Genomic DNA, 27,541 nt, shown 5'->3' with positions numbered 1-27,541 from the left:
GTGCTTCTGTATACCTGTGTTTCTACCACGCTCTAGCACCGACTCGATAGTGAAAGCAGAGAGGCGCAGCAACAAGAGCAGCAACGAAAAGACACAGGATCACTAACGAACAGCCTCTATCCCTTCTTCCCCGAACAAGAACAACCCTACGACAAAAAAAGAAAAACGAACAAAGCCAAGCGCCACAAGCAACAAGCACACACACACACACACACACACACACACACAAAAGGCGACGAGCGAGTGAAGGGAACAAGCTTAAAGGCCTGAGGTGAGTTGTCTCAAGACATTCGTGATACGCTTACTTCTGTCCTTTTTCTTCTTTCCTGTTCAGTTCAACGTTTGCTTTACCTTTTCGTTTTTCATCTCTTTCCACTTCTATTTTTTTCGTCGGCTCGTTTCCTGCGTCTTCCATCTTTATTTTCCCGTGGTGTGTTTGTCTTCGAGTGTGTATGTGTGTCTGTGCGTGCGTGCGTAGTTTTCCGTCCGCTCTTCACCTCTACTTCTCTCTCAACTCTTATTCCCACTTCAGCCTCCCTCACCCACGCAGCTGTTTGACGCACAGATACATCTCAAACTTCTCTCTGTTTCTGTTCATATAAAATCATTCTTTACTTTGGCTTCTCCACTCTTTTTTTTTCGGTCTCCTTTTCTTGCTCGCCCTCACTCCTGCTCCTCTCCTCCCCGTTCTCTGCCCCTCTTCTTCCCCTTGCTTCCTCTTTTTTTTTGGTCGTTTCGTTGGCGTGTACCTCATGCGCGCTCGCACCGGTTCGCGGTGGGCCTCGTGACTTGCGCATACTCTTTCGTCCACACACCGAACACGAACGCGCACACGTTTTTTTCGTGTCGTTTGCCGTTCCGGCGCGTGACGCTGGTCTCGCGCTTCGCGTTCGTGTATTCTGTTGTCCTTTAACCTCTTTGCCACCAGCCCCTCTTTTTTGCCTTTTTCTTCTCCGTTCCCTTGCACGTTTACTTCCGAGCTCTCCGGAACTTTTTTTTCGAGTTGTGTGTTTGCTTTCGTAGATTGGCCCCCCCCTCCCCCGCTTCGCCCACCTGAGCGTGTGCGTCGCGGAGATAGAGAAGACGTGCGTACGGGGGGTGGGCATGAAACAGCCCAGCGAAGAGTTGTGCAAAGCCCAGATATAAGGCATCTTTCGAAAAAAAGAGTTGTTTTGCGTACCGGTTGGAGGGTGAAGTGCATACAGCCCGCGCACACACAGAGCTAGGAAAAGCGAAAGCAGCAAATAAAAAAAGGATAGTAGTGCCATATCTATAGGTGTTAGAGGGGGGGGGGGAGGGCGGCACGCGCACGGTGGGAAAACGTTCCGAATGTGTTAACTGCATTTTTACAAAAAACATACGCATACACAGTGTAGGTGGCGCGTCTTTTTTTCTTCCTTTTATTGGTGAGCGGTTGCGTCTTGCGCATCTGACGCTTGCGTTGGCTTTTCACCTTTCGCTCTCTCTGTTCGCCCTCCCTCTTCTTTGCGCGTGTGCGAGTTTGTGCGTTTGTCTGCGAGTAGTATCATCTTCGTCTCTCCTCATCGCTTTTTTCGTTTTCCATTGTGCTCTCTCCCCCTCCGTATTTCTTTATTTTTCCTTTTCGCACCTGCTCTGGAGGGCTCTACTCGACGACAGGCTTTCGCCCACCCCCTCACCTTCCCAGATTGTTTTCTCTCTTGCTGCGTTTCTTGCTCTGCTTTTGTTCCTCTCTTCACTCGCATACCCCCTCCCCCTACACACACATACCAGGTAACGGACTATTTCTTCGTCTTTTTTTTCAGCGGTGTATCGTTTTCTTTGACTCTTTTCAGCATCACCGCGATCTTTCCTCTGTGCATTTGACGCAGCTGAGCACCGTCTTGTGCCTTCGTCTCTCCACCTCTTTTTGTCCCCTCCTTTCTCTTGCACGCTCCCTTTCCCGCTTCTTTCAACGTCTCTCTGTGTCTTGTACGAGGTTTTCTCTTTGTGCGCGCGCGGGAGAGAAGGCTTCGGTGAGTCGTGTGTACGTATATGGAAGCACAACTCCTCCTTTAGAGTACACACACACACACACATACACGTGCACACGAACCCAAAGGGACCGAGAAAGAGCAAGGAAGGTGTGCGTACCCCTACATCTCATTTTAGACCTATCCCTTTCTTCTTAGCCTTCTTTTAGCTGCTTTCCTGCGTTCTTTAAGGGGAAGAGGACACGTGAGCAAGCTGCATCAGCACACAAGCGTGAAAACTCTTGGCGAAAAGGGGAAGAAGCAGGCACAAGGGCGCCACGTGTGCCCAGAGAGAGAGGAAGAGAGGCGATAAGAGTGAAGTGGCTTGACCTCCTTAAAAGGGACGACGATTCAGGCAGCGGTAACGGGAGAGGTATCCATCAAGTGCTGGGAGTGATTTACGCACATACACGCACTCAAACAGAGCTGCACGGCAGAGTGGACTCCACATTTCACTATATATGTGTATGTTTTTTTTTTCTGCCCTCTTTTTGCTTCTGTGACTGGACTCGTGCTGTGTGTGTGTGCTCGACTTGGAGCTTCCCCCTCCCTTTTCTTTTCTCTCTTTCGCTTTATGTTTGTCTCAAACGTCAAGTTTTGTGCACGGGTGAATTGGTGTGTTTGTCTGACTTTCCCGGTCATATCAGGCTGTTTGTGTGCATTGCTTTTTTCCTTTTTTTGTCTCTCTTCCCCAGTGCTCTCCTGCCTCCACCTGTCTTCCCCAAGTTTTTCTTCGTCTGTGCTTCTCTGCAAGTGTCTTATACCCCCTGTACGGGTGTATGCTTGTTTCTGCGTGCATTTCTTCCCCACTTGTTTTCTCATCTTCGGTTCCGCAAAAGAAAAAAGCACGTGTCGGTGACTGCGCTCTGCGTCGTCCTTGTGCACTCGCGACGGGGCGAGAGAACAAAAAAGAGAGGTGTGTCTGTGTGTGTGAAGACGAGAAACAAGAGGGTGAAAATCAACAACAGCAAAGACACACACACACACACACACACACAAACACAGACGAACTGCGTGTACGTGGTGCCGTGTCCTTCCCCTTCTTCCGTTTATCGCTGCACTCGCTGCTCTTGCCTTCCTGTTCATACACGTTTGGTTTTGCCTTTTTCTCCGCTTTCTGCAGCCACCCTCCCTCCTTCTGCCTTCTCCGCTTCGTTCTCCACACGGCTCTCCGCCAAGGCCTCTTTACTGTCTCCGTCGCCCATCTTTCTCTCCATTTTTCTCGTGTTTTTGCGTCCGTGTCCCACGAGTGTTTCTCGTTTTCTTCTTTCGCCTTATATATATATATATATATATATATACGTTTTTTTTTGCCTTTTCGGGACAAGTGGCAACAGTGGGCTGCCCCTCCCCCTTTTTTCTCTTGTATATGGTCTTGTCTCTCTGTGTGTACACATATATGCATGGATGTAGGTATGGTGTACGTGTTTCCGTGTTTTTTTTTCGTGTTTGTGGTTCTGCTTTCCCACCCACTCGCCTCGATTTTGCCGCTTTTGTCGTTTCGCTTGTTTGATTGGTTTGAGTCTTAGTGTGTATATGCTTTTCTATCTTTTTTTTTGTATATCGAATCCATAAATCGATTTCTTCATTCGTTTACGCCTGCTCCCCATTCCCACCCCTCCGTTTTAGCGTGCATGTATGCGTGTGTGCGTTCATTGGCTTCGTTTTTTTTATTCGTTGCTTGGTGGGGCCCTTCCTATCCCTTTCTGGTTTTCGCCGCGCTTGTACGCCTCGCGCGTACCTGTGCCTGTGCGTCTTCGTGTGTGCTGCCGTTTGCCGCATCTTCTATTCTGCTGTGCTCTCGCCCTCCCCCTCTCTCTCTCGCCCTTGTTGCTCTTCGCTCCGTTTCGACAGCTTGGCCATTGTCTATCGTGCAGGTCGACACATTCCCAAACGTATCACCGCCACCACCATCTCAGAAAACAGGGAAAGGCAAAATTGCCAATACTAGTGCACGAAGAAATCGGGGAAAAAGGAAGGCGCACGGCAAGGGGCGGTGCTTTTCCGCGGACGTAGTCGCAGTCACTGAAGCACATACAAAGCGCTTGGCTCGTCTTCTCAACGCGCGTGCGCGTGATTACAACGCCTCGCTCGCTTTCTCTGTACTGCCGCTTGACTGCGTGTGCGTGTGTGCGTGTGCTCGCGCATACAAACACTGTGCATACGTGCACGCATACTCGCACTTTTCCAACAAACAGCAAAAACGATTTTTTTTGTTTCGCTTTCGTCTATACATACACATACATATATATGCACATAACCGTTCTCAGTTTAACCTGCAAAGAAGACAGCAAATTCCAACTGGAGGTGAACCAGCCGGTGAGTGCGCTGCCACCGAAAAGAAAGCGACATTGCTCAAGAACGGAAGAGGAAAGTTTTTTTTTCAAGCTGCGTCTGTCTGTCTGTCTCCCTCTCTGTGTGGTACTGTCCGTGACCTCCTTTATCGTTGCTGGTTCGCTTTCGAGTCGTCTGCAGAAGACAGACGCAGACAAGAAAGAGTGAAGGTGAAAGAGGTGCGCTGGATTGTGAGAGCGAGAGGGATCGTGCAAGAAGCGCGAAAAAGGGTAGAAACGAAGAGGAAAAGAGTGGAGGAGAGCAAAAAACGTAAAGTTTGACAGAGACGTCCCTCTTGTTTTACCTGTGGGCCGGCACTTGCGGACACACGCCGCACCACAGAAAAAGAAAAGCAAGCCGAAAAAAAAAAGATCGGCTTGGGTGGACGGAACGGACGCTCTCGGATCGTCGGCGAAGCTTTGCGAATTCGATTTCGCTTGCAGTTTTGTTTACTGCGCTACTTTCATCTTGCCTCGTCGCAGATACCTGTTTTGTTTTATCCGTTTTTCTCCCCTTCCTCGTCTCCCCTACGCTCTCACGTCCTCTGTCTCGCTACTCGTCTCCCGTCTTCGCCTGCTCCACACGATTAGACGCTTCCTTTTTTTTTCCCATCTTTCCTCTCCGGCTCGCATTCGCGGTTTCTGACCCCTTTTTTGTTGTTTGTGTGTGTTTGTGCCCACCTCTTACCCCTCCCCCCGCCCGCCCGCCTCTTCGTTTCCATTTGTTCCTCCCTTGTTCTTCCTGTCTGGGCTTTGCTTCTGGCTTCGGTGTGAGTTTCTTACGCGTAAACATTGTTTTCGTGCGTTCTCTGTGCGCTCACGACCTCGTCTCCGTGCCGTTACAGCTCTCCGGAGTCCAGTGTTGTTGTTCTCCATTGCTCTGTGCCGCCAAGTCGCCTTCCTCATCACCGTCCCCTCATTCCCCCCTCATCTCTTCGTGTCTGTGTTAGTGCGTTCTTGTTTGTATTCGGGTGTGTTTATTCCTCCCACGTGTCTCCACTACTCGGGTCATCTTGCTTGCTTTCCCGTACTTCAGCGTGTGCACGTCCTACGAGTACGTTGGTAAGCGCACCCCTCTCGTACCCCTCTTCTACCGTCTTCTGTGTGTGTGTGCGCGCGCGTCCCCTATCTCTCTCTCTTTGCTTTCGGGTGTGCTGGAGTGCGCGTGTTAGCGGCGCTGCCTCCGCGTTACTGAAAGCACTTCTCGTTTCCAATTTTTTTGTTGTTTATTCGAAAACTTCTCCTCTCTTTGCGTGCTTGCCGGTCACTTCTTCCCTCTTTCCTACTCTCTGCTGCGTTCGTCGCCCCGACCCCCTGCCCCGCTTCTTTCTCGCCTTCTCTTCTGTCTGTTGTGTAGCACAGCACCTTCCTCCTTTTCTTTGCCAGCTTCTCTCTTTTTTTTTGTTTTTGGTTTCCTCTTCTTGTTCCCCCTTTCGTCTGCTCGGATGTCATCAAACCCGTCTTCAAGTCCCCCACCACGAGTGCACTCGCCGCAGCGCCTTCCTCAGGGCATCTATGGTGGTGCTGCTCGTGCACTCGCCGTCGCGGCATGTCCTTTATGGACCCGTGGTATCGCGGGTGACGCTGGTTTGCCGGCCTCAGCGCACAGTGGCTACGAGACAAATCACAGCCGTAGTGAGTTGGCGCAAGCCCATCAGCGGCACGCCCACGCATTACCATCACCCATTAAAGCCGACCCATCTACGACAGGTCCGCCGACACCACCACAGAAGCCACAGCGATCCTCGGCTGACCTGCTGGTGACGGTGCCCACTGCAGCCGTGACCAAATCCGCCAGCGACGGCCCTCATGCCACAGATCACGCTCGTCCCAGCACGCGAGCCCGGCAGCAGCCGCAACACCTCACACAGCTCAGCGCCTCCACGGCAGACGAGGGCAGCGCTACTGCTGCTGCGCCGCCTCTCTGGAGCGTGCTACCGCCATGGGCGCAGCTTGACTTTGCAGCTTTTGACGGCAGGAAATTCTCGGTAGACACGGCTCCCATCTCTGGCGGCGGCGAGGGCGGCCCTCCGTGGGAGCTCATCACAGCTCAGAACCGGATCACCAAGCCGCAGCCCATCCAAGCAGAGCGCACAAGGGACAGCAAAGCCCGCTCGTACCTGCGCGTGCAGCGGCAAGTGCCACGCGAGCAGCAGTCATCGTCGCCTCAAGTCCGTACGGCCGCTGGCGGGGTCTCCATCATAGCGGACGCATCCAGCTTCGCCTCCTCCCCTTTGTTTGAGTGGGTGCCGTATGATGGATGGGATGACAGCGACCTCTGCCAAGGGAAAGGAGGTGGGTACTACAGGCGAGATGCCTCGGGCCGGCAGTACCGTGTCACGCATCGACTTCGCCCTGGTGACTTGTCAGGACCGTTAGCGGCGATGGAATCCGGCGCCACCACCCCCGGGCAGACGCAGGGCCCAGATGGTGTTGGTGGGGCAGCGATACCAGTCACCGTTAATGCCAACCCCGCGGTTCCCTCGCCGCAGCGCACCGGGGAAGCCACCTGCGCTGACCTAGATGCCCCACAGAGAGGTTTGCAGCAGCAGCACCGGCACAAGCGGAGAGCCGCTGCGCCGGCGGCGAACGCCTCACCGCTGGCGTTTCGCGACACCGTGACGACTGATAAACCGCGCGGCGTGCGGCGCGACAACCACGCAGAGGAGAACAGGGGCGAGGATAATGGCGGCGGTAGTGGTGCTGGTGGGGCTGGTGATGCCGTCGGACTTGGGCACGAAGGCTTCACCACAACCATGGTGACACCACCACCACTGCTCTCGTCCGCCGCTGTCGCACAAGGCACCTACGCGTTGCGGCACTTCCAGTTTCAGCACGCCATCGCTGCGGCGGCACCGTCTTCCTTGGGCTTCCCAGGCGCGGGAGCAGCAGCGGCTGCGCACCGTACCAGCAGCGGCGTCGCCGGCTCCTTTTTCCTCCCTCTCGAAGCGGTGATACGCAAGGCACTGCCGGTTTCGCGCGGGGGCTTCTCCTCCCGAGCCTGCAGCGTGTACACCGGTGTGCGATCTGACGGGACGTTGTCTATCATAATGCTGGAGGAGTATCCCGGCTACACGGAATCCACGCCAGCGCAACCCCCGCGGGCAACGGCGTCATCTCCTGCGTTCCTCGCTACTACCGCGGAGGGCACCCCCACCGTCACGGGCGCGCGAGAGGGCCACCACTCCACCAAGTCTCCTGCACCGCCGACACGGCAGGACTGGACGTGGCTACCACCCAAAGCGTCGGCAGAGCAACCAGTGCTTTTGCCGTCTGCAGACACTGACGCATCTCGTCAGCTGCTGGCCACCGTACCCCAGTCTGCTGCTGCTGGCGTGGCAGGTGCGACGTCGTCTACCAACCCACATCGGCAGGGCCCCATAGGCACTGGCGGTGTTGTCAACGAGGGGGCGGCTATCAGGGACGCCTGCGCCGGCCTCACGTCCGGTTCTCCTCCTCGCGCACCACCGACTCCTATGCCTCCTCCGCCGCCAGAAAGTGGCGACTCACCGTATGCGGCCTCACGGGATAGGGTTGACCTCACTCGACTCGGTGTCGCTACAGCAACGGTGAACGCAGCCGCGGTGGCGGCGTCGCCGATGATTGCTTTGCGGGGGCAGAGCGGCTCCTCCGTTCCACCGGGCGGTGGAAGAGTCTTTCAGAGGCACTGGCTCCCGCTCGGGTTCTGCGCTCTTCCCGTCGCCGCGGGCGGCGACAACGGCGCCTTGGCACCCGTATCGTCTTCTGGGACGCCAGCAGTGGCGGATGTCGCCTCGCGGGCAGCGGCCACTATGGGCGCGGTGATGCCAGAGTCTACAGAGCAGACGCACCTGGCTGGCTGCGACGAGGGAGCTAGACGTGGCCCAGTGCCAGCGGTAGCGAGGACGGTATGGACGACGCGCGTGACGGACGCGGCGGCTACTGGACGCAAACCCCTTCCTGCACCAGCCCGCGTCATACCCTCTCTCACCCTCTTCAACCCAACGGAACTGCCCTCGAAAGGCACCACCAGCGCATCCCTCTCCGTCCCTCAAAGTGCCGAGAGCGGTTGTGGTGGCAGAGGTCATCAACGGACAAAATCTCTGTTGCCTGCCTGGTGCCACGTCGTTGCGGAGGCCCTCCTCTCTCCGCTGTCGCCACCAAAAATGCACCGACCTGGCCAGCGCCGTCGCACCTCTACATCCGGCACCACGACGGCAGTGACAACCACCTCGAACACTGTGGCGAGGGACATTCACAGCCGAAGGTGGAGTGCGGAGGCACGAGGCGGAATGCCGGTTGGCTCGACCGCGAAGTTCGTCACGGCGGCAGAGCGGGCATTGGCGCCCCAGCGCGCTGCTGTAGCCGCCTCCGCAGTTGACGACCGCAGGAGGGAGGGAGGAGCGGAGGAGCAAGAGAGCTGCGCGACCCCAACGTCTCACTACTCTCACTTGCCGCCGCGCGAGAGTGCTGGCCCAGACGTATCCGTGTTTGGTAACGCTAACCCCACCGGGCGCCAAATCCCTCCGCCGGCGCCTCTGAAAACAACCAAACCGACTCCACCATCACTGGTACCCTACAGTAGTGAGCCTGACGGCGTTGGCGGCGGCCGTGGCATCGTGCGGGTCGTGGCAGAGACGACCACCGTGGACTTTGACGCTCATGACGCGCCTCACGCGTACGCGCAAGTGCTCATGGAGGTCGACACCAAACATGCCACCACCACATCGACCGTCTTAGGGTCTGGGGATGCTGGCGTAGCCGCTAACGCCGACGCCGCCGCCGTAGCGGCGCCCACGCTGGAGCGGGCGCACGCACGCAAGGTTCAGCTCTCCACCTCTACCACGCTGTGCCGATTTCAAGGCTACCACCAACGCAGGCGCGATGGGGGTGACGCCGTTGCCAATCCAGGGGTTGATGACTGTGGTGTCGGTGTCGGTGCTCCCGTTGCTCCTGTGCCGACGACAACGGCAGCAAGCGCGAAAAACAATACGGACGACACCTCGTGGCTGAATTACGGTGGTGCCCGCGTTGGCGATCCCTCGGCTTCGCCGACTCGATTCCGCGCTGTCGGCGCGACATGGGAAAAGCAGGGCGGCCACGCGAGTACTATCGCTCGCAGTATCGGTACCGCGGTAGTGTCGCTGCACTCTGACGCTGCACGGCCGCATACGCGCACATGTAGGCCTCCCGTCTTAGCGTCGGCTTCTGCAGTGACGCAGCTGACGATGCTGGCTCCCGATGGCACCGAAATGGTGGTGCAGGAGCACACGAACGAGCGCCCATCGCAACGACGCCACGTTCAGGTCGGCTGCTGTGCAGGCACCACTGCTGCCTCTTCCGGCTACGCAGCTCGGAAAAACTCCCCCTACATCATGGGTGGGTGCGCCAATACCGGATATCTGCGCTTCGGTGACGTCGCGACCGCATCGCCGAGCGCGGCTGTGACGACCGCATCAGGCATGCTCGCCAAGCCGGCTGCAGCGATGCGGCCCAGTGTCATTATGCGGTCTCCAGCCGTACCGGCGGGGCTAGCTGGTGAGTCCGAGGGCGGCGGCGATGGTGGAGATGTGGACCACTCCTCAGAAGGCCTCGTGAACACCAGCCAGAACACACGGTTCAAGGGCGCAGACGGCCTTGGCTCTCTGTCCATTTACGCAGAGACGGTACCGCTGTTTCAGATGCTACCGGCGCCGATCGAAGGTGTTCCTATGTCCTCCTCTTCGCTGGCGTCGCCGCTGCAGAATCGTCCGGAGCAGCAGCAGCCACAGGGCGTATCTAACGTTGCGAAGGTGAGCAGCGTGAGTCGCGTGCCAAGGAGGCCACTTGCACAGCATCTTCCCAAGCTGGGACATCCGGCAGGGCATACAGCCGAGTGCGATGTGTGACGAGAGCGCGAGCGGCGAGGCGCTCGATCTTGTTCCTCTGCGCCTTGCCCTTTTCAGACTGCGCATGTCTGCTTTTGGTGGTTGGCGTGGGCTTTATGGAGTGTAAAGGGAGGGAGGGAGAGGGGGGCTGCTGCTGTGAAAGGTGCAGCCAAGGGTCCTTGCTGGTGTGCGTGTGCGTTGTATGCTGCTCTTACAGTTTTTCCTACTTGATGCTCGGCTTTGTACTCGCTAAAGACGTGTATTTCTTTCCAGCAGCCTTCTTCTCTCCTCTCCTCCCTCTTCACCACTTCCTCTCTGTTGCAGACCCACGCCTCGCTCGATCGACTACACGGCAGGGAAACGAGGCGGATGTGTGTGTGTGGGGGGGGGTGATGGTGGTGTGGCCGAGGAGGCACACAGAGCGAGATGGGATGGAGGGGCGTCGCGTCTCCTGCGTCGATGCCTCTCCACCCCCTCATGAAGAAGTCTTTTCGACACGTGGTGGCGTGGACCTGCATACCCTCTCTTCCTTCCCCCTTTTTCAGCACAGGCATGCAACAGCGCGTAGTCGCGCAGGAGGAACACGCGCATCATATGAGGAAAAAATTGCCACCTTTCTGTGTGCCTTTCGTGCATGCGCAAGCACTTCTGTGCGTGCTTGTGTGCACGCAGAGCGTGTGCTTTTTTCTTTGAGCGAGGCCGGCACCGGGGCGGCAACAGCCGTCCATCCCTCTCTCTCTCTACGTTGTTGGGCGTCTTTTCGTTATTATTATTATTATTATTCTGCACTTTTCTTTCTTTGCTGTTTGGCCACCCCACACCTCCCCCTTCCCCCTTTTCTCTTTTTATGTGTGCGTCTGTGTGTGTTGGTTCTTTAGCAGCATTGCTCGCATGGGATGGCAAAACCTTTACCTCCCTCCTTTTCGTTTTTTTTTGTTCCGTATCTCTTTCCGTCCCTTCTCCTCCGTTGTGCCCTGCACTTTCCCCCTTCCCTCTCTCTCTGTCTAGGTCTTGTCTTATGCTTCTCCCTGCTTTGTCCTCGCAACTATCTTGTACTGCCCCCCCCCCCGCCCGCCATCTTCCTCCTTTTCCTCTCCATTCTTTTATTTCGTTTATGTGTTGCTTTCTTGTCTCTTGAAATTTGCACCATTGTGCTGTTGTTTGTGTGTGTGTGTGCATGCGCCATGCTATTCACCGTTGAATCAGGTGGCACCCACTCCTTTCTTCCTTTTGCGTCTTCGCTCTCTCTTTTCCATTCCGGACCACTGGCTGCTTTCTCTTTGGTTTTGTAGCTCGTCTGTCCTCCCCCCTTCCCTCTATCGCACTTAACCCTCTCTCCACCTGCCTTCCTCTCGCTTACCTCAAGAGCTTCTTCATCCGTTTCTTCGTCCATCACAGAAGTGTCTTTCCCCATGTGTTTGTGTATGCGAGCATCGTTTTGTGCTTTTTTTTTCGGGTCTTTTCGGTTTCTCTGCTCCCCCATGTGTGCCCTCTGTCTCTCTCTCCTTCATGCCTCTTCCATCGGTCTTCCCTATGCGCTGGATTCGTCTCCTGAGAGCATCCCCCCACCTCTCCCTACTTTTTCCACACCTTCTTCCAGCTGAAGCGACGTTTTTTTTTTTGTTCGCTCCTTTTCCTTTTCGCAGTTGGCAGACAATTCAAGGATAAAGTGAAATAAGGGAAGCCGAGGACAGTGAGAGAACTCGAGGACAGGGAGGGATGGACGGCTAGGTGATGGCTTCAGGATCAGTAGCGGATCTTCGCACGAGCACCCACCCACCCACACCATACACACGTCGAAGACTCCAAGGGAGATGAATTTTTGCTAGTCAAGTAGCCTCCCCCATGTCAAAAACCAGCAGCAATGAAATAAGGAGGAACCCTCACAAACTGAAAGAAGCCGTTGGTGATGTTTTAGGGGTAGGCGGGCGGAGTGCAGTGCGGTGTCATGGTCGGTTTCTTCAGTTATTGCTCTCCTTTCATTCTAGACCCTCTTGCTTTCTGACGTCCCCCTCATGAAGTCCGCCTGCACATCCCCTACTCTGTCTCCCATGCTCTTTTTCTAGCTGCCTTTGATTGCGGAATAACGGAACAACCAATAAACGGAAATCATAAAAAGGCAAAGTGGTGCTCTCTTTGTTGGGACGGGCGCACGTCCGTGCGTCTGTACGTGCCTGAGTTGAATCCCCCCCTCCCTCCCTTCCTCTCTCCCCGGTTTGTCTAGTCGATTTTTCTTTTTGTTCGTGCTTTTTCTTTCTCCGGGTGTGTTCTATGTTTTCTTTCCGACGGCCCCCTCTCTCTTCTCCGGTTTCCACATTTCTGTTGTACCTCCCCTCCTTCCCATCTCACTCTTCTCACTTTCTACTGCTTTTCTTTTCTGTTCTCTGCTGTGTTGTACGTTTCCATGCTACTCGCCTTTATCTCCCTGTGTGCGTGTGTGGGCTGTGCCTCCGTCTCCTGGTTCTGCACTGCCGTTCTATCACGGCTGCCACTCCTCCTCTTTCACGTCTGCCTTCTCCCTTCGCCGCTCTCTCTCCCTCTTGCCCGTTGGCACCGAACGTATTTCTTCGTTTTATTTTCGCTCATACGCCCTCTCCCCTCTGTTTGCACACACACACACACACACGTGCATACATCGATATATATATATATATATATTTATATGTTATGTATTATATATATCTATATATATGGATATATATTAGTGCCCATAGATGTATATATAGAGAGACATGGATATATACATGTAAGCACACCACGCATGCGTGCAAAACTACACCTAGCCAAGGTACATGTAAAGCAAAGAAAAGATAAGGGAGGGAGTGAGAAGGGTAGTTGGACAATCACCAAAACGCATAAAAAAACACGAATAAATGGCGCATCGAACACATGCAGAGCAAGCAAGAGAAGGATCGTCACCAAGTGTAGGGACCGCTTCATATTTGGTAGATCTCCTTTCTTTTTTTTTTCTCTGCCTCTCCCCACTCAGCGACCCAAGACGCACGCGCGAGCGTGCAGAGTCTTGGGCACTTCTCCATCTCCTCCCCACCCCCATGTCGGCTTCACGTGGGAAGTGTGGTGATATCCCTCGATCGGGATGCTGGTGTAATGCTCAGAGGAGGGTACTGTATAGCTGTATGTGAGAGCGCTTGCTGTGCATGCTGTTACGCTACACGGAAGCATGCGCGCGCACGTGCGTAGACGATCGCAGGCCCCAGGATGCTTTTCCTCTGCATGGGCCCTCTCCATTTGCCCCTGATTGTTCCCGTGCTGCCTCTCTCTCTTCTACTCGCCTTCTCGTTACTCGGTCCCCTTGCTTATTCTTCTCTCCTCCACCCACCTCCTTCATCCCTCTTTCTCATCGTGATACCGGCGTGGACCTCGCGCACCCCCACCCCCTACATATATACATGCCTACACAACGGCATCCCCCTCCAAAAAAAAAACCATCGCACTCCTCCCCACCACCCTCACCCACACTTCCCTGACAAGCAAAGCTCTCTTATTTTTATCACTAATTGTTCCGAACCCCCTCCCGTCTTTTGTCGTTCTTTTTTTTTTCTTGTAATTCAACCTTTTCCATTTTTCGTTTTTTTTTTTTCCTCCGTCTATGTTAAGCTTTTGATTGCTTTCACATCTCTCTCTTTCTCTCTCTCTCCCTCTCGCTTTCCTTCTTTGGAGAATTATTCACCGCGTGCCGCCCTCTCCTCATCACTCTTGCACTCCCTCTTTCCCACCTCTGTCTCTTCCGTGTTTTCGTGCGCTCTCTCTTTCATTTGCCGTCTTCAGCTCTCCTACCTCCAAGAGAAAGACAAACACAACATCGCAAGACCAAGAGGTGCTCTCTCCCTCTCTCTTCCACTCACTCACAAGAAACCAACGCACTCACATTTTCTTTTCGCCTCACGCTCGTGTGCCGTTCATCAACTTGTAATTCGCCTCCCTTTTCGCTGCACACACAAATACAGAGGTCTTACAGACGCCGCTTTTTCTGGAGCGCCTTCATCGTCTCTTCCACTCTGCATTTCGCGCTCAACTGTGCGTGTGTCTGCCCCGCCTCTCTTCTCTCTTCAGAAAAGGGAGAAAACAGCCTCGCCTTTCGCGGCTGCCGCTCGCCCTACTAGTGCTACTGCCCCACCGCGTGCGCTAATCCCTGCCTCTTCTTGTCTTTTTACCATCTGTTTTTGGCTGCGCTCTAGTTGAGTTCGCGCAGCCTCCTTTCACAGTTTGCGTCGACCACTAACCGTTCTCTCTCTCCTTCTCCCAGACTTTGCCGTCTTTCGAACTCTTTCCTCCGTTTTGTGCGCTGTTTTGGTGGATCAACTTCGTTTCCTGGTTTCACCTCTCTGTCTCTGTATAGCTTCACCCAAGCACAGATACATTTTCTCTGTTTCTCTCTGTCGGTGAAAAAAAAAGGAAAAGGTCTTCTTCTTCCATTTAAGGCTCGTGCTCATCATCAACCCCATTCCCCTCGCACCTCCCCCTCACACCCTCGGCTTCCACATCGCCCTTTGCCCTCCCTCTCTTCTAACTCGTTGAGCTGTGTGCTGTGCGGTGTAGTGTATTGTGTGTGCGTGTGTGGCTCCCCACCTCTGCCCCGCTTTTTTTGTTCGTGTGTGCGCTTTTCTCGTTCTCGTTTTGTTTGGCCCTTTTACCACCACCACCACCACTACCACCATTATCACCACCGAGAACTTCCGTCTGTCTCACCCTCTCTTCTTGGAGTTTATTCTGGTGGTTTGTTTTGGTGTTTTCGGTTTGTTGTCTCCCTCGTCTGTGTGTGCGTGTGTGTGTGTTTGTTCTTCTGTCGTCTCTTTTTTTCCGTTCCTGTTTGCTCTCGCGCGTGTTGCCCTGCGCTCTCTTTTATTTTATTTTTATTTTTGTTATTTCCTCTGTGTGCGCTGCGCCTACACGCTCTTCCGCTTTCGTTTGCGCCTAGCTTTTTCCCTTTGCGCGTGTTTTGTGTGGGATCGCCTCCTCTACTTCTCGGTGGGTCCCTCTCCTTCAATCCTTCTTACGTTTTATCTTTTGAATCTCGTTTTTTTTTATTGCCGTTTTTTTCTGTTTCGGCTTACGCCCGTTTGTGCGATCAGCTTCTCTCTGTTTCCCTCCTCTGTGTGCGTGCGTGTGTGCGTGTGCTATCTCTTCATTGTTGTTTGAGGCTTCTTTAACTGGCTCTCAAAGAAAGGAGCCTTTTTCTTCCCCTCTCTCTCTGCCGGCATATTTTCCGTCTTTCCATTGTTGGCCATTGCGTGTGTCTGTCTCCCGTCGTCTCGGCGCTTGCGTTGTCCTTTACAGTTTTTCTTTGCCTTTTGTTTTCCTTCTTCTCCCCTCGCGCGTGCTTCGCGCTGTGCGCATCTCTTTCTGTTTCCCCCTTTTCTTTGTGTGCCGCCTCTCCCTCTCTGTTTCTCGTCGGGCCTTTCTGACGCGTGATGGCATACTTGCCTACAAACACGGCTGAGCGACTCCCGACGAGCAGCTTCTCCATCACCGAGCCCACCGCGTCCTCTACGATGCTGCCGGCGCCGCATTCATCAGCAAACACGAGACGCATTGAGGGACTCGTCGTCGTCCCCGGCATCGCTAAAGTAAGCGGGAGCGACGTCGCCTCCCAGTACACAATGCCGCACACCAACAACGCACCGCTCCTCTTTTCGGAACCGGAGCACCCGGCCGTCGACAACTCTAGCGGCAGCAACGACGCACAACTCGAACCAAAGGACCCGCACCTGGGCCTCATGCCGCACTGTCTCTCATGTACCCTGCTCACATCTGCTGGGGCGCAGGAGCCCGAGGACGTCTATGGCCGCTCAATGCCATCGTCATCTGCCGTAGGCGCTGTCACAACGGCGCTGGGGTGTGCCGTGGTGCCGACGCTTCATGCGTCCTTCACTCCTGGGGCAAGCACGTCCATCATGCCTGCGCCCACCGAGGCTCACAGCGCATGTGGCTCACGTCCCCTCCAGCAGCACCGCTGGGGTGGCAACTACGACAGCGGCAGCCAGTGCGTGTCCTTCCGCGGCGCCGATCGAAGCAATAATGTCAGCGGCTGTGGTCTGCGACTCGTCGGCGATGATGTGGAGTGGCTGCAGGGCAGCTTCGAAGACAGCGCGTCCTCTCCGCGAGAGGAGGTGCAGCTGTCGTGGGGGCACCTGCAGCGCCAGCCGTGCACGGGCAAAAGCAGCGCCGCTCGAGCGGTGCCGCCAGCTCTCCACGATGCTAGGGAAGGCACCGCTCGGGAGAAGGCGCTTGCGGCTCACTACCGTTTTGAGCGTGCTGTGCAGCCACAGCCGCAGCGGCAGGGCGCTTTTCTGAGCGCTGACGAGGAAAATTGCCAGGCAGCGGCCATGCTGTGGGCAGCGCAGCAGATGGCCGTGTTCGACTGATGGAGTAACCCAGCGGCGCACATGTGTGTGTGTGTGTGTGCCGCATAGCCATACCCACGAACACCTCCCCATGCGAAGCGCACACATTAAAGTCGATGCAGCTCAACTGTAAGCACGCCGTGCCAGCAAGCAGGAAGTGAACAGGAAGAGCTGACGGAGGCAGGTGTGAGGGCTCATCACCAGTAGGCATGCAAAAGCCTCTTAGGAAGCTGTCTCTGCGAAACAGGGAGGGGAGAGAAGGGCTTTTTTCGTGATGGATGGTGGCTGCTGCTCGCCTGCGTATGCATTAGGGAGGTGGGGCGCATCAACACGATACGTTCATGGCATGATGCAGCGTAGCGATCGAGTGATCCGAAGACACAGACCAACTCCTCGAAAGCATACGCCCTGGCGTAAGGCACTGGTGCCTTTCCTTCCCTCCCACTCTCGATCTCTCCCCGGCTGCCTCGCCTCATCGGCCACACATACCCACACGCCTACACACCCACAGAGAGAGTTGCTCAGCTGATGTGCGCCACCCACATGCGAAATAGTACTAAGAAAACAAAAGAGTAAAGACACCGTGCAAGGGTCCATGATGCGAAGGCTGCGGACCAGCGAAGGGCTCGTGAGGACTATCTTGTCCGAGGTGGCAGCCCTCTCCTTCCTTCCCTCGTTCCCAACGCGAACAACATCAAAAAAAGAAACACACGAAAGAATTGCCCCTCCTCCTCCTCCCCCAAACAACAACAAAAAGGCGTCTCGCTTGTTCGTTTTCACGCCTTCTTTCGACGCTCATTTCGTTTTTGTCGTTGTTTCGCGGAAAAGCTGTCCGCCATGTGCGCTTTCTTACTTCTCTGTTGGCTTCAGAAGACGCGCAGTGCACTCCACCCCCACCTCCCTCATTCGTCCACGGATATACCTCCCCCGCCTCTTACACGCAACAAACAAACAACGGAAAAACGAAAAAGTGAAAGTTACATCAACAGACGCGTGCCGATGCATGATGGATAAGGAGATAGAGACGTACTCGCTCTTAAGCTCGTGTGTGTAGACGGATGTCCGTATATATGTATGTGTATGCTTATACATGAATTTATGTGGATGTGTGTGTGTGTGTGGCTGTATTGGCTCACCGGTGTGCACTGTCCGCGTACATGTGTAAACGGATTGCGGGTCTGAGGGGGGGGGCATGAAAAGAAGTAGGCTGAAGATGAAATAACACGAGCGCGCAGGCAAAATGAACCCGTGGGCACGGGGAAAACAAACAAAAATAAGAAGGGCATCTGTAGGGGATGCCTGCGCTTTTATTTTTTTTTGTCGCAGTCACTCTCCCAAGTAAAAGCGCGAGCAAGAGAGGGAGAATGGCGGTGGTGGAGGGCCGCAGTGCGGCAGCTGCCCTTGCGGCCGTTGGAGGCGAACGAGAAGGGGAAAAGGGAGAGTGAGGTGCATTAAGCGCGAGAGGAAAAGTTTAGACCACCCGCACTAACGCAAAATAGAAGAGAAGCGCGAAAAAAAAAATAGCCAACCACAGCAAGGAGGGGCAAGAGAAACGAAACAGATGGGCGAACTATCGTGGACTCGCGTGCGTGCAGCAGTGAAATGTTTATGCGACGTATTTTATCCTCCTGCTCTCCTCCGCAGTCTTTGCATGCTCTTTTTTTTCTTACTTTCTCGGCTGCTTCCCCATGACTCCTCTCTGCCTGGGTTTGTCTGTCAACACTTGCATTTGTGTCTTTATCGCGCACTCGCCTGTGCCTGTGCATCTGTGACGGTGTGATCGGCTGTGGTGGTATCGGCTGCTCACCCTTCTGCATGTGTGCGTCTCTGCGTGTAATCGCTCTGCTTCTCTCTATCTCCCTCTGAACTCGTGCACGTCTTCTGACTCTCTTCCGACACGGCTCCTTCAACTAGCTCGTTATTATCTTTTTTTTTTCGCCACTCCGCTGTATGTTTCCTTGCTTGTCAATGTCTCCGTTATGTGTGCGCGTGGGTGTGTCCTCATCAGTCTTCCTGAACTCTTTCCTGGCTTGTTTTATCTATTTTACGTTGCACTCCCTCGCAAAGGCCTTGCGAGCGACACTGATCGCCTTCTTTCGCCCTTCTCCATGGCCGCCCTGCTGAAAGAAGTTCATCTATGGTTACATCATGTTTGCGCGTTATGATTGTTTTTTTTTTCGCTGCTGCTCATGGATGGTGGTGCCCCCGTGCATGTATATTTCCGTTTCCGTTTTTTTTGTTTGTGTGTGTACTGGCGCGCGACCCTATGAGCACCTTTGCGCTTGCTTTCGATGATCGGTATTTTTTTTTGGTTGTTCACTGATACTCCCCTCAGCTCGTATATACTGCTGTCCGTCTTTCTCCACTCTTAGTCGCTACGAGCCCTTTTTTAAATATTTTTATGTGTTCTTTCATGACGTCAAGGCGCACGTCCTTCCTCCTCCTCTTGTGCTCTGGTTTTATTTTGCCCCCCCCCCCCGCTCTTTTTTTTCGCTTGTGCTCAGCCTCAACTTCCAGCGCGGCCACTATTAGTACTGCCCCACGTCCTCTGCTGTCGTCCCTTTTTTTCCCTGCCTTTTTCGCGTGAATGTTTTCATGCAAATATATATATATATATACATATGTGTGTGCGTGCTGCTTTCCTTTTCTGCTGTTTTTTTTTTCGTGACCTCGTTTCGGAGGGTTTGCGCTGTTTTCTATTCTTGTCGTGCACCACCGACGCTCCCGCCCCTCCCCCCTCCCCCACCACAACGCTCTAGTTAGTCTTTTCCCGGAAGCTGTCGTTCTGCCATGGCGATAGCTGTCTTTCATCTTTTTTTTTGATTTAAAGTGGAGAGAAAGCCAACCCACGAACATCATTCTGTTCGTGTCTTGGTGGTGGTGGCGGGCGGAACTGCCGCTTTCGAGTGTGCCGGGATGTGTTTTACTCGCCTCTTTTTTTTTCGTTGCTGTCTGTTCCCGTCTTTATTTGTTTTGTGTTGTCGGTTAGCTTGTGCTTGCGTGTTTGGCTTGCTTTTTTTTTTCGGCCTCTCTGCGTATCTCTTTCTCCATTCTGTGTCGCTTTTTTTTTGTAATTCATGATGGTTCTTCCAGTTGTGGCTCTCTCTTTTTACTCCTCGCTTCTCCTTGTGCTCCGTTTTGTTTTATTTTATTGTATTTTTTTGTGTTTTCACGCTACTCTTCCCTCCACCCACCCTCTCTCTTCCTTGCGGCCCTGCGCGATAAAGAGAAAAAAGTTGTGTTCGGCGATGTATGCTCTTTCTCTGTTGACGCTCTTCTCGTTGTTTAACAGGCGGGGTGCGCGTCGGTGCGTACATGTCTGGGCTTTTTGTGTCTGTTTTCGCCGCTCAGCATATGTGTCTGTGTTTATGCCTTCGCTTCTTCGCTCGCCGAGCACTTTTTATCGAGTGATTTTGGCTCCTCTCTGCTTCTGCTTATGTCTGGAGAGGTGGACGTTTTTCTAACCGAAGCTGAGCAAGAAAACAAATAACACACACGCGCACGCGCATATTTGCAGAGAGCACGATGCAGAACCTAAGGAGCGCCCGAATAAATAAAAGGGCGAAACAGGATTTCTCAAGCGAAGTAGACGAAGGATCGAAAGAATGACAAGAGGCGAGTGCGTCGAGGTAACTTAGCGCATCCCCATCCTTCCCAGACATCTACGCACACACACACACACACTCCTGGGATGTGGGCCTCGCTAAGTTCGCATGACGGCACTTTTCACATCCCCTCTTGTATGTTTCTTTTTTTTTTTCCCGCTTGCTAAACTCGCCGCGGGCTCTTTCATGTGTCGGTGAGGGCATGACTTTGTATTTTTTTTGTATTTTTTGTTTACTTTTTTGTTGGGCCGTGTGCTTTCCCTTCCTCCCTCTCTCCGCTTGTTTTGTTTTTGTTTCCGCTTCTCTTTCTCGCAGCCCTCGACGTGTGCCCGTGAGACTGACCTTGTCCTCGCTTGCGAAGCCTTTTTCTTTCTTCCTCGTCGCTGATTATGGCTGTTCTCTGCACGTATGCGCTCTCCCCGTGAAGTGCAGAGGTGCCGTGGTGGATGATGCGTGAGTGTGTGGCATTTGTTTTTCCCTCAGAGATCTGAACGACTTCTTATGGTGAACGCCGGTGTAAAAACGCAGCGAGGCTGCAAGAAGCCATACCGTGTTAGCGCGCCAGCGAAGGAACCAAATGGAGCGGGAGAGAGGGGTGGAAAAGAAGGTGTATGCAAGAAGCACGTCGCTGGGCACTCGCGCGACGTGCTTGTTGCACCGAAATGCGTGCGTGGGAGTTTGCACGTTCAGGTACTCCGTGACAGACACACAGCACGCGATGCTGAACAGCAAACAAAAAAGGAAGAGCGAAGAAAGAGCGAAGCGCAATCAAAGATGTCGTCTGTATATTCGTTCACCGTCGGAAAAAAAAAATGCATGAAAAAATTGAAACAGACGCGGCGCAGCATCCAGGGCTTGCGCTGCTCTCTCTTCTCCACATCCCTCCCTCTCTCCTCCTCCTTCTGCACTGTCTCTCCCCCAACGTTTCCCCTTTCTCCTCCCTATGGTTTTTGTTTCGTTTTATGTATGCTTTTTTTCCTTTGTTTTCAACGTTAGGCGTTGAAGAAGTGTGCCTGTAAGGGGGGCGAGAGGGAGACGGGCGTGTGTGTGTGCTTGTTCGCAGGAGAAAGTGAGGAGGGGAAGAGAGCATATTTTCTGTTTTTTTTTTTGGTTTACTTTTCTGGCGAGCGCGTGCTCTTTATCTGCACGAGTTATGCGGCAGAAAGGGCAGAGAACGCCGTGTCCGTCAAACGGTTCTACGGAGGCAAAGAAAAGAGAGAAGAGGCGAAGTGGAAAACGAAAACGCGCCGAGGTCACGAAGATCTGTCTGCGCGTGTAACGGATGGAGGAGTGGAGTTCCAGATGAACGGAACGAAGAACATCGTGAGGGGTACGGGGCATGTCAACAGAGGTCAAATCCACACCTGAACACTCGACAGTAGCCGAAGGGATACAAAGAGCGCGATGGAAACCACCAGAAGAAAAGACGAGGCGGAGCTGCAGAAAAGAAAAACGTCTTTGCGTTCTTTTTTTTCCCCGACGTATCCCCTGTGGTGCATGTGTGGGAGGCGATTGCCATGTCGCGGAGGTTCTCTCTCACTGTCGTTTCCTTGCTCTCATCACCGTCAGCACTTTCATTCGTGGGTTTCTTTTTCACGTTGTCTCTCCTGCCCCGTGTCTTCTCCCTCTCTCCCTCTCTCCCCACTCTCCCTCCCCCTCCTTCATGGCTGCCTTGCTGCCTACTCTCTCTGTGAGTGTTTGCACGTCCACAGAATCTCTGTTCGCTCGGTCACCTCTCCGCCGCCCCTCCTCCCCAAGCCTTCCTACACCATCTTTCGTTGACTCTTCTCCTTCTGCTCTATGCTTTTTTTTTATTGGTTTGGCCTTGATAACCGTTGTCTTGTTCTTCTCCCGCTTCTCCCCCCCTCTCTCTCCCTCCCTCTTCCTCTTCCTTGACTGTGTAGCCCCTTTGAATGGCGCATTTCTTTTGGATCTTTTTTTTTCGGTTCGCCTGCTGCTTTGTTGCACGTCTGTGCTCGTTTCTCGCTGCCTTCTCCGACTCTTTCTTTCTCTCGCACACGGACCCACACGGCCACACCCGATACAGGTAGCATCTTCCCTGTGTGTTCGTTCCGCGCACCCCCTTTTTTTGTCCTTAGCCTCTGCGTTTTTCTATTTTGTGTGTGTGTGTGCCGTTCCAGTAGAGGAGAACAGTGTGGAGGAGTAGGAGAGAAACACAAACAACAACAGCAAACAAACAAAAAAAAAAAAACAGCACGAATATGAAGAACGACAGCAACACAGAGAGAACAGGCCGAGGATCAAGCACGCCTTACATCCTCCAGTAATCCTCCTCCTCCGGGGCGGGGCATGCATGTGTGTGTGTGTGTGCATGAGATGCTTATGTGTATATCTCTGCGTGTGATGCATCCTGGCATCCTCATGGTGCACGGACTCATACACACAAAACTCACACGCAGGCCGGCATGCACACACATATACACACACGGACACACACACGTACAAATATATATGTCTGTATATGTATGCATGTGCGCATGTGTGTGTGTGTTTGTGGTGCCCAACTCATTCAGAAGAACACCATTGACACGAAAACAAAAACGCAGCATAGACGGCAACAGCAACGACAAGAAAGAACCAGAAAGGCAAAGGCAGCAATATGATTCAGGCTCTTTTCCTTTGTGTTTCAGAATCAACGCCGCACCGACGCCCCAAATAAGAGCACAAGAAAGATGCACAGACAAACATAGAATCCACACGCCGTTCACGCATCTGCACAGATTCTCCGTTAGCTGCACGTGTGCTTTTCCTTCTCCGTAGGAATGAGATGCAAAAGGAAGAAGACCACACACACACACACACACACACACACGCAGACACGAACACTAAGCGAAACGAAAAAGCAACTGAAGCAGAAAAGAATGAGGGACGTCTTCGTGCTTTTTTTCTACTGGTGTCTTTGCGTTTTCCAAAATTCGCTTTCTTGTTTAGTTTGCTTCTCTTAGTCTATATCCTGGCGCTTGTGGTGCATTTCTTTTCGCCTTCTTGCTTCTCTGCCTCATTATTATTTTTTTTTATCTTCGTGTTCCTGAGTTTCCTTTCTGGATCTCCTGCGTGTGTGTGCGTGGATGTGTCTGTGCGTGTGCCCCTCTCGCCCTGTTTCTGTGGTCTTCTTTTTTTTAACTTTTCATGTTCCCTTTGTTGGGTACCTCCCTTCCTCTCTCCTTTTCTCGCTCATTCTTTTCTTTTTCGTGCTCTATAGCTTCAAGCCTTCGTCATGGGTATTATTTTCTTTTTTTTTTGCATGTTTGTGGTTGGTTTCCATGTTTTTGCGTTGTGTCGCTCTCACTTTCATCAAAAATCAACATCACGCGGCTGCTTTCCCTTTTTTTCGTATAGTGAATCTGAGGAGAGGGGCTGCTTTGATTCTTTTTCTATTTTTCTTTTTTTTTGTGCTATATATGTATGTTTTACCCCGTTGCCCACGCGTGTTTTCTTTTTTTTTTCAATTTTGGGCTGCCCTGCATTGAAAGGGTTTACACTCTTCTTGTGTGTGCGTGTTCATATGTCTGTGGTGGTTTGCCATGTAAATGAATATATATATATATAAGCACGTGACGTATACGTGTGTTCATCTCTATATCAGTCACCTTTGTCTAATTTTTTTTTAACGCCATGCGCGTGCGCATTCGTGTGTACATGCGCCTGTGCGTACGTGCGGTGTTTTTTTTTAGTTCTCCAGTGCTTTTTTTACCCGGCTCATCGCCCCCCTCACTCGCCGCCGCTACAGGTCTCTACACGCAACTTCTTTTTCGTGCTCCTGTTAGCTTTCTTGCGCTCTCGTGATGCGCGGTTGGTGTTGCATGTGCTTATGTGTGTATGTGCGTGTGTGTGTCTGCGAGCGTGCGCCCAGCTGCTTTTTCCTTCATTGCCCACCCTTTTTATATCATTCAGCAAGCTCGCTTCTTCCTCACCAGCTTTCTACTCGGGTACCCAGGTGAGCATGTCATGACGGCTGTCTACTTACATGTCTGCGCGCTTTTATGTCTAAGAATCTTTGTGTGTGGTTGTAACCGCACTTGTTGTCTTTCACCAGCCACAGGAGTATCTTTTTTTTTCCTTCACAATTTGGTGTGTGCGTATGCCGTACGACGTGTTGTTTTGTCTGTTTGGTGCTAAAGATTTTCCTTTTTTTGTTCTTGTCGAGCTAGTCCACTACTACGACGAGGACCACCACCACCACCACCACCACCACCACCACCACCACCACCACCACCACCACCACCACCACCACCACCACCACCACCACCTTTCCCCCTCCCCGTTTCTATATCTCAGTCTACTAACTTTTCAAAGCATACTCGTGTTTTCTGGGTTCTGCTTTTCTTCTCTCGCCTTTCTCTTCGCCGATTCTACATATCTGTCTCTATACATCACTCACCTTCTCTCTTTTTCTTTTCGTTTACTTCTATCGTGTCCTTCCCCCGTTATTCTCTCTCGGGCTCTTACGCACAGATAAGCGGAAGACGGAGCATACACACAGACACCCCCTCACATACGCAACCCAAGTCACGAAGGATATTCGACACTGTTTCTTATATCGCTCTTGCTCTCTTTTCGCCTCCATTTGCGGCATTCTTCCTTCATATACATACACTTATATAATCTTCCTAGTTTTACGTCTTTCGCTTTCTCTTTCCTTCTCTGTCTTCATCTCCATCCCAACAGACTCCCCCTCCCCCACTTCTGTCTTTCTCACTCTTTTTTTTTTTCGTCTGTGCCTTCATGTCTTCATGACTTTTAGTCGTTGCTGCTGATCATGAGCGTTTAAAATCTGCTCGTGTGTACGTTCCGATAGTTTCTGTTGTTCACGCATACACGCACTTCTTCCCTTTCGTTTTGTGTGCGTGCATGTCTGTGTGGGCGGGCGTGTGCTCCCTTTTCCCATTTCTGGTGTTGGATTGTCTTGATGCACTTTTTGCTTTTTTTGTTGGTTTTGTTTTCCCTTTTTTTTTGCCCTCGTCACGCACACATGATTTCGTTCAGCCTTTCTCTCTCGTTGTTTTCCTTCATTGTTGTTGCACTACACCGCTCCCTCGTTTCTGTTGGTGGTGTGTGCTGAGGCGCATGCTGATGCTGTGCCCTGCGCATCTGTTGTGTGGTGTCCGTCTGCGCATCCCTGTGGGCGTCTCTCGGTGTAGGTGTTTTTTTGTTCACGGGGATATACGCCGAAACAAATCCAAACGACAACAAAAAAGGCGGAGCTCCACTCAGGCCTCATCACCACTCTATCTCTCCCTCCCTCTTCTTTTTTTTTTCTGTCTTTTCGCTGTTAGGTGTCCCAGCGCCTTTTCCGCGAAAAGCGCTGAGCGCACTGTTTCGTACGTCTTCGTATTTTCTATGATGTTTGTTTGTTTCCATGCAACGATGTCACACAGAGAGAGACGGGGGAAAAGTGGAGGATCTGTAAATTTCTCTGTTCCCCTTTGTGTGGCTGCGTGCAAATCACATACATATGCATACATATATATATATATATATATATATGCGTGTGGCAAGTTGTCATCGGCTCTTTTCGTTCGTGTGGCACTGAAACGAAAGAGGCGAAGTCTGTTTTCAGCTCGTGCTTCCAATGACCCCCCCCCCCAATTTCTCTCCCGCCCCCCGCACACCCCTGCGCACGAACGCCCCCACGCCATACCAACGCTCGGGCCAACACACGGTCGCCCACTGTCCGGTTTCGATTCGCTCGCTGTTTTGGGCGACTCTTTTGTTTTGCCTGCGCGGAAAACAACCGCCGCAGAGCGTGCGTGCCATTCTCTTCTCTTGACACCTTTCTGAGGGGCACCGACCTCTTCTCCTTTTTCCTTGTTGTTTCTGCGTAGTACTTTGCCTTTCTCTTTCTGCGGATCGATGTGGCGGCCCCTTCCTCCTCCACGCTCCTTCTCTTCCTTTTTTCTCTTTCTTTTCCTCACGCTTTCGGCGCTGACCTTTTTTCTTTTCGCATGGCTCTTCGTGTATGCGCGCGCCTGTGCATCGGGCGCGTTGCAAGCGGCCTGTAGTGACAGCACCACCTGCCATACTGGGCTTCACTGCTTTCTCTCTGCAACTACATGACGACGCACATGCGCGACGTCGGCCCTCTCACACATGCTTGCGTCCAAACATTCTTACGCATAACCATGCATAGGCCCATGCTCCGCATTAATCACAAGGTACCCGTCGAAGCGCTCCGAAGAGTAACCCCACCCCCAGATCCTTACACACAAACAGAGAGCGAGGTGTACAGAAAACGAAGGAGCTGATAATACTCTCGGTGAGAGTTCCTTCGGTACTTCTCCGATCTATCGTTGCGTCTTGCTCTTCAGGCGTTGCGTGGGGTTCCTTTTCTGCTCCTCCTTTTGCCCCCTTCTCCCCCTTTTTTATATTGCGTATGTAGTTATCATCGCCTGCCCCCACCCCTTATACTTTGCCTTCCTCCACTTATGGCAGCTCAACGTCTGCTTCCCCTCCCCTCCCCTCTCTCTGAGTGCGAGTGCCCTTATCTTACCTGGCCTTCCTCTTCCCATTTTTTGTACGTTTCGGTGTGTTCGGTCTCTTTCCACACCGTCTTGTATTTTTTTTTTTGCTTGGCTGGCTGGCTTGGTGGTCGTTCCTGTGCCACTTCTATAGGCTTTTCTTTTTTTTTTTGCTTGGGAGGGGAGAGGAGAAAGACTGAAAAGATGGACGCGCGCCTGCTCATACCATGTCGTGCGCACCTCCACCACCTTTCTCCTTTTCTTCTTCACAGCCTTTCCGTTTTTTCTCCCCCTTCTTCTTGCCTTGTGCGGTTTGCATAAGAGGTGTAAGCTGTATTATCAGCTTACACAAGTTTACGTGCGCTTGTCTGCGTGTTTGGTGTGCTTGACGTATGTGTTGCTTTTCCTTTTCAATAATCTAGTGTGTTCGTATTTTGTGTACGTTCGAGTCTTTTTTCACGTCTTGTGTCGTCTATTTTCTCTTGTGTATGCGTGTGTTTGTGTCGTGTTGAGACCTTCCTTTCTCCTCTATCTCGGGATTTGGTGTGGCTTCTTTGCCTTTTCCGACATTTTTACGTAGGCTGTGCGACTTCTTCACTTTAATCACGTCAGATGTCCGCGCCCTGTGACGCCGCGGATCTCTAAATTTTTTTTTCCTACATTGTGTCTTTCAAGCTCTGCCTTGCCCTCTTAATCCCCTAAAACGCCGGCTTCTCTTGTGTGGTCTCGCTATCTATACCTACTGCCAGCAGAAACGTGCTCGGCTAGCCCTCTCTTCGACCTGTTTTCCTTTGTTATCGTACGAGTGTTAGTGGTCTTGACGGCTTTTCCCCTCGTCTCCGTCTTCCGCGTCGCTCCTTCTTCACCAACGAACAGCCAGTACACATCGCACACATACATACACAAACACAAACAGTGACAC

At 52.7% G+C, this 27,541-nt stretch overlaps 2 protein-coding genes across 2 annotated transcripts; both read left to right on the top strand.

Annotated features, from left to right (window-relative positions):
- Positions 1 to 5,769: 5,769 nt before the first annotated feature.
- LDBPK_120460 (hypothetical protein, unknown function) lies at positions 5,770 to 10,191 on the top strand (the record flags this gene model as incomplete). The annotated part of the gene is made up of 1 exon (XM_003859115.1): positions 5,770 to 10,191. The coding sequence occupies one exon, from the start codon at positions 5,770 to 5,772 to the stop codon at positions 10,189 to 10,191; it is 4,422 nt and encodes a 1,473-aa protein (XP_003859163.1).
- A 5,411-nt stretch (positions 10,192 to 15,602) lies between these two features.
- LDBPK_120450 (hypothetical protein, unknown function) lies at positions 15,603 to 16,556 on the top strand (the record flags this gene model as incomplete). The annotated part of the gene is made up of 1 exon (XM_003859114.1): positions 15,603 to 16,556. One exon carries the CDS (start codon positions 15,603 to 15,605, stop codon positions 16,554 to 16,556), a length of 954 nt encoding a protein of 317 aa, XP_003859162.1.
- Between the last annotated feature and the right edge of the window lie 10,985 nt (positions 16,557 to 27,541).

This window comes from Leishmania donovani, chromosome 12 (assembly GCF_000227135.1).
Source record: "Leishmania donovani BPK282A1 complete genome, chromosome 12".
Classification (NCBI taxonomy): Eukaryota; Euglenozoa; class Kinetoplastea; order Trypanosomatida; family Trypanosomatidae; genus Leishmania; species Leishmania donovani.
Note: the sequence above shows the minus strand (reverse complement) of the source record. Positions and strands in the feature narration are given on the sequence as shown.